The sequence below is a fragment of the Buceros rhinoceros genome, unplaced genomic scaffold (assembly GCF_000710305.1).
Source record: "Buceros rhinoceros silvestris isolate BGI_N320 unplaced genomic scaffold, ASM71030v1 scaffold933, whole genome shotgun sequence".
Classification (NCBI taxonomy): Eukaryota; Metazoa; Chordata; class Aves; order Bucerotiformes; family Bucerotidae; genus Buceros; species Buceros rhinoceros.
In genome coordinates this window covers 5,141-11,138 of record NW_010405226.1, presented here as the reverse complement: position 1 = coordinate 11,138, position 5,998 = coordinate 5,141, and the positions used below count along the sequence as shown (strand labels likewise).

Genomic DNA, 5,998 nt, shown 5'->3' with positions numbered 1-5,998 from the left:
TGCTGAACACAAGGAATGCACAATTCCATTTGTAGGATTTATAGCAAAATTGAATTTTTAGCTTATGCTCTGTGGAACTTCAGTTGGAGGTCCTTGGCAGTTACTTCTAAAGGGATCTGCAGAAGAAATTAAGGAGAGCAAGTTTATTACCAATAAATGTAAATACACTATGTAAAAAAATTGCAAATAAAATATTCACTCATGAGAGTGTTCAGCTCAGTTAGAAAAGGTTTAAGGTGACACAAGTCAAAGAAGATAAACGGTAATTTAAATCATGGACAGCAAAGAAATAAACAGGAATAAGAAAGATGGTACAAAATTGTGGCTGCACCACCAAGAGACGCAGGAAACTTTTGGCATCTGATTGCCAGGCTTAATCATACTAGGCGTTAAAGGTTCATTTTCGTCACGGAGAAGATTTAGTTCAATGAAGATTTTAAAAAGGGAAAAACATGATTCTAGATTGGTGCTCTACCATTTGGCTGAAAAACAATTTCAAATGCAGAAGAACCTAATGCAAAATTTTAATTCTTAACATGACAGGATGATTTATGAGGCACTGTGAAATTATTTCTTCCTGTCTACTAAATTCATTTGCTTCTGCCTCCGTAGAAGCTTGAAAGTCGTATCTGTTACTTCTCATCACTTGTGCTCTTTGGGTTGTGATTGTCAGGTTGCTCAGGAGTTTGTGCTTCTAGGATATAACAAAAAAAAGGCATCGATGATCTCAAGAGTCTTATCATCAATATCAGAGGATGTGCTTTCCAGCTTTTCCTATTTCAAACAGGAGATGAAAGGCTATACTAGGTCCTGAATTATCCATGGAAAACATTGTGACGAGCCAGGCTGTCAATCAGCCATGGTATTAAAAAGCAGCTGCAGGAAAGGTTGGGTTTTTTTTTTTCTGTGCTTGTTCCATGCATGAATTCATGTCTTCTTCCATGCCATACATGATGTGTACTGAGCAAGGGAAACATAAAATAGTCCTATAATTTGCATACACCTTGAACCACCAAAGCAGGGAGCTTAACTGTCCTGCAGTGTCGGACTGGTATAACTGACAATGATGGGAGTGTATTAGAAAAATGTGGAAAGTCAGGTTACATCATTCGCAGAATCACAGAATCGTTTTGGTTGAAGAGACCTTTAAGATCATCGAGTCCAACCATTCACCCTGCACTGCCAGGTCACCGCTAAATCACATACCTCAGCGCCACATCTACACATCTCTTAAATACCTCCAGGGATGGGGACTCCACCACCTCCCTGGGCAGTCTGTTCCAGTGCTTCGCAACGCATTCAGTGAAGAAATTTTTCCTAATAGCCACCCTAAACCTCCCCTGACACAACTTGAGGCCATTTCCTCTCATCCTATCACTTGTTACATGGGAGAAGAGAACGACTTTCACAAGCTTCACAAACGACCTACAAGGTCCTTTCAGGTAGTTGTAGAGTGTGATAAGGTCTCCCCTCAGCCTCCTCTTCTCCAGGCTAAACAACTCCAGTTCCCTCGGCCAGTACTCATAGGACTTGTGCTCTAGACCCTTCGCCAGCTTCATTGTCCATCTTTGGACACACCTCAGCACTTCAATGTCTTCTCAAAGTAAGGGACCCAAAACTGGACACAGTATTCAAGATGCAGCCTCACCAGTGCTGAGTATGGGGGACAATCACTTCCCTCCTCCTGCTGGCCACACTATTTCTGATACAAGCCAGAAGGCTGTTGGTCTTCTTGGCCAGCTGGGCACACTGCTGGCTCATATTCAGCTGGCTGTTGAACAACACCCCCAGGTCCTTTTCTGCTGTGCAAGTTTCCAGCCACTCCTCCCCAGGCCTGTAATGTTGCAAGGGGTTATTTTGACCCAGCTGCAGAACCTGGCACTTGGCCTTATTGAACCTCATACCATTGGCCTCAGCACGTCAATCCAGCCTGTGCAGATCCCTGTGTAGAGCCTCCTGACCATCAGGCAGATCAACACTCCCACCTAACTTGCTGTCAGATGAAAAATTCTTGAGGATGCACTTGATCACCTCATCTAGATCAAAGATCAAGATGTTAAAGAAACAGGCCCCAATACCGAGCCCTGGGGAACACCACTGGTGACCAGCTGCCAACTGGACTGAACTCCATCCACCACTGCTCTTTGGGCCAGTTTTTTATCCAGCAAAGGGTATGATGATCCAAGCCATGAGCAGACAGTTTTTTCAGGAGAACGCTTTACTAATGTCAAAAGCTTTACTAAAGTCTAGGTAGACACAGACACAGCCCTTCACTCCTCCATGATGTGAGTCACATTGTCATAGAAGGAGATCAGGTTAATTAAGCAATATCTGCCTTTTATAAAGCCATGCTGACTGGGTCTGATCACTTACTTGTCCTGTATGTGCTGTGTGATAGCACTCAAAACGATCTGTTTGCAACTGGACTGAACTCCATTCACCACTGCTCTTTGGGCCAGTTTTTTATCCAGCAAAGGGTATGATGATCCAAGCCATGAGCAGACAGTTTTTTCAGGAGAACGCTTTACTAATGTCAAAAGCTTTACTAAAGTCTAGGTAGACACAGACACAGCCCTTCACTCCTCCATGATGTGAGTCACATTGTCATAGAAGGAGATCAGGTTAATTAAGCAAGATCTGCCTTTTATAAAGCCATGCTGACTGGGTCTGATCACTTACTTGTCCTGTATGTGCTGTGTGATAGCACTCAAAACGATCTGTTTGATAACCTTCCCCAGCACCAGGGTCAGACTGACGAGTCTGTAGTATCCTGGATCCTCCTTCCAGCCCTTCTTGTAGATGGGTGTCACATTTGCTCACCCCCAATCAACTGGAACCCCCCTGCTTAGCCAGGACTGTTGATAAATGAAAGTGGCTCGGTGAGTGATTCCACCAGATAAATGAAAGTGGCTCGGTGAGTACTTCCACCAGCTCCCTCAGTACCCTTGGGTGGATCCCATCTGGCCCCATAGACTTGTGTGCACCTAAGTGGTGCAATAGGTCACCGATTATTTCCTTCTGGATTATGGGGCCTTCATCCCACTCCCTGTTTCTGTCTTCGAGCTTGAGGACTTGGGCGCTCGGAGAACAGCTGGTCTTACTACCTAAGACTGGGGCAAAGAAGGCATTCAGTACCTCAGCTTTTTCCTCATGCTTGGTCACTATGTTTCCCCTGCATCTAGCAAAGGGTGGAGATTCTCCTTAGTGCCCCCCGCCGCTTCTTCTGTTAATGTATTTATAGAAAGATTTGTTACTGTGTTTTATGACAGTGGCTAGACTAAGTTCAAGCTGGGCTTTGGCCCTTCTAATTTGTCCCTGCACAGCCTCACGAGATCTTTGTAGTCTTCCTGAGTGGCCTGCCCCTTCTTCCACAGGCCATAGACTTTCCTTTTCTTCCTGAGTTCCAGCCAAATCTCTCTGTTTAGCCAGGCCCATCTTCTACCCCACCAGCTTGTCTTTCAGCACGTGAGGATGGCCTGCTCTTGTGTCTTTAGGAGTTCCTTCGTGAGGATTGTCCAGCCTTCCTGGACTAATTTGTCCTTCAGGACTGCTTCCCAAGGGACCCAGTCCGCTGAACAGGTCAAAGTCTGCCCTTCCAAAATCCAAGGTGGCAGTTCTACTGACCCTCCTCCTTACTTCCATTGTCTGGCTCTGTCTTAATTGGTTTAGATTGCCATTAATGGCAATAGTAAATAGAATTTGTCCTTCAGGACTGCTTCCCAAGGGACCCAGTCCGCTGAACAGGTCAAAGTCTGCCCTTCCAAAATCCAAGGTGGCAGTTCTACTGACCCTCCTCCTTACTTCCATTGTCTGGCTCTGTCTTAATTGGTTTAGATTGCCATTAATGGCAATAGTAAATAGGTGCCTTGACTGTACCACCCAAGGAGACCTTCCGCTGTGCTCTTTGCAGCCGGACTTGCCTATCCCGCATTGGCCTTTTCAGCCATCAGCGCGCTTGCAGTAAGCATGGGTAAAGCCCTTCCCAAATCTTCGTCCGCGAAGCCAAGCCATGATGAAATACATGTGTATACAGGAAGCCACATCTGCTTCCTCCATCCGGAGTGATTTTCCCCGGGGTAACCTTTGCCTTGCAGCACGTGGGGTGATGTGTGAGGGGTCCAGCTCTCCTCGCATTCACTCTTCTTGGCCTCATGCAAGGCACCTCAGAAAGGTTGCCTTATTTTTGGAGCTGGAGATATCCCTTTTGGTTTAATTTAGTGTTGTTGATAAAAACAAGTCAGAAATACGGATTCCTTGGATGTTTGATTTCAGGGCACAGAATGAGGTACATCAATAGAGGAGGAAGGGAGATTTCCTCAAAAACCACAATATCAAACCTTTTTCTATGTCAGCAAAGCACAGCTGCCAATATTGTAATTACCAAATATTTTTCAAAACTGTACTATTGAAATGTAACTGAGAGTATTAAATGATCTAATAATCACTAGGTGAGACGTACTTATGTTTCAGTGAAGTGCAACTCCTAGTAGTGGGTTGGAGCCTTTAGAATCAGTTTATAAATGAACTTTGGTCTATACTCCTTTTTTGCAGTGAAGCAAAATCTAAAATACTCAAATATTTGCTTTCAGTCAACGTGTACACTAGTTACTTGCATGGAAGAAGTGAATATTATGGATTTTTTTCTTGCTGTAAGCGCTCACAACCTTAGAAATTATAGAAATGTCTGCCATTTATTTTTTCCTCTTGTTTGTTTTTCAAATCTCAAAGCTTGTAGCTACTGTGATGCAGATGCCCCTGGCTATAGCAGGTTTCCCATGTGTTGTGTACAGATGCACAGTGTTACAAAAGCGTGCATCATTTTATTGTACCTAAAAATCACAAGGCAATATGTAGAACAACCTGGCAAAACATCTGCCTCATTGCCAGAAATACCACGGCAGTGCAAGGCTCAGTGAAGCCGTGCACATACCAGGAGCCCTACTGCCACCTGCTCTCCTCACACACATGGTGCCTGAACTCAGTCTGGAGTCTCCCAGCATTGCCCAGATTGCAGATCTCCCTGCCACTGCCAAGAACCTGCTTTTCCATCAGTGGGCCTCAGGCAGTGGTAGAAGAACTAACAACGCATGCATTTTTTTGAACTTCAAAGCACCGTGACTTGCAATGAATGCCACCGCTTAGTGTGCTTGTTTAAAATTTGCTCCGTTTTTTCTTTCAACTATTCCTGATGCTGCTTTTCTTCTCAATTTTGTCCCTTTTGTAATGACCATCTCCTTTGTTTTCTATTAACAGAGGGGTTTACAGACCTACTGCTTCCTAGTGTTTGCTGCCATCTGCTTTGCGGGAGCTACCTACCTGTTTTTTGTCCTGCCTGAAACAAAAAATAAGACATTTCACGAAATCAGTCAGGCATTTGCCAAAAGGAATAAAGTATCTTTAGAAATGCAAGAAATGAACCACTGCCCGGAGGAAAGGAAAACAAGTGCAGAACAAGAATCAAACTTCACATCTTCAGTGGACAATGGGGAAGCCAAAAAAGAGGTTGCATAAACCCAGGATGCTCTTCTGGGAAACGGGGGGAAATGTGCTCTTTTTATTCAGAACATTTATAGCAGTGTACAACTTGTATTTTTTATGTGGCAGCATGAACTGCTTCCCCCTTTTAATATGTTCGTGTGAGTACGGGTGAATTCCTTAGCAGCTAGGGTGATGGTTGAGGAGGTGGGAGGCAGGAGGGGCAGCAGCTGATTGAATGATTCTACAGATCGGAGAAGTAAATTAGTGGTGGGGAGCTGGGGTTGTGAGCAGCAGCTGGCTGAGCACAGGGTTTATGTGCACAGTCACCAGGGAGGAGGAGGCAGCAGGGAAAAGGGAAGAGATCCCAATAAGGGTCTGCTAAGAATCAATGCAAGTGAACCCAAAATGGTACCGGTTCGCATTTCTCCATGTTTCCCAGAACATCGTTCAAGTTGCACATGAGCACTGAGGACTTGAAAGAAGACTTGTAACACTTGCCTGCCCTCCCATTCCTTTTCCA

General features: G+C 44.7%; 1 protein-coding gene across 1 annotated transcript in view; it reads left to right on the top strand.

Moving 5' to 3' along the window:
• The window catches only part of SLC2A9 (solute carrier family 2 (facilitated glucose transporter), member 9), a gene marked incomplete at its 5' end in the record, with an annotated part of 96,857 nt that extends 91,346 nt beyond the window's left edge, over positions 1–5,511 (top strand). The window contains one exon of the mRNA XM_010133634.1: positions 5,254–5,511. Coding sequence (XP_010131936.1) covers positions 5,254–5,511 — 258 coding nt within the window. The remainder of the gene's footprint in view (positions 1–5,253) is intronic.
• Between the last annotated feature and the right edge of the window lie 487 nt (positions 5,512–5,998).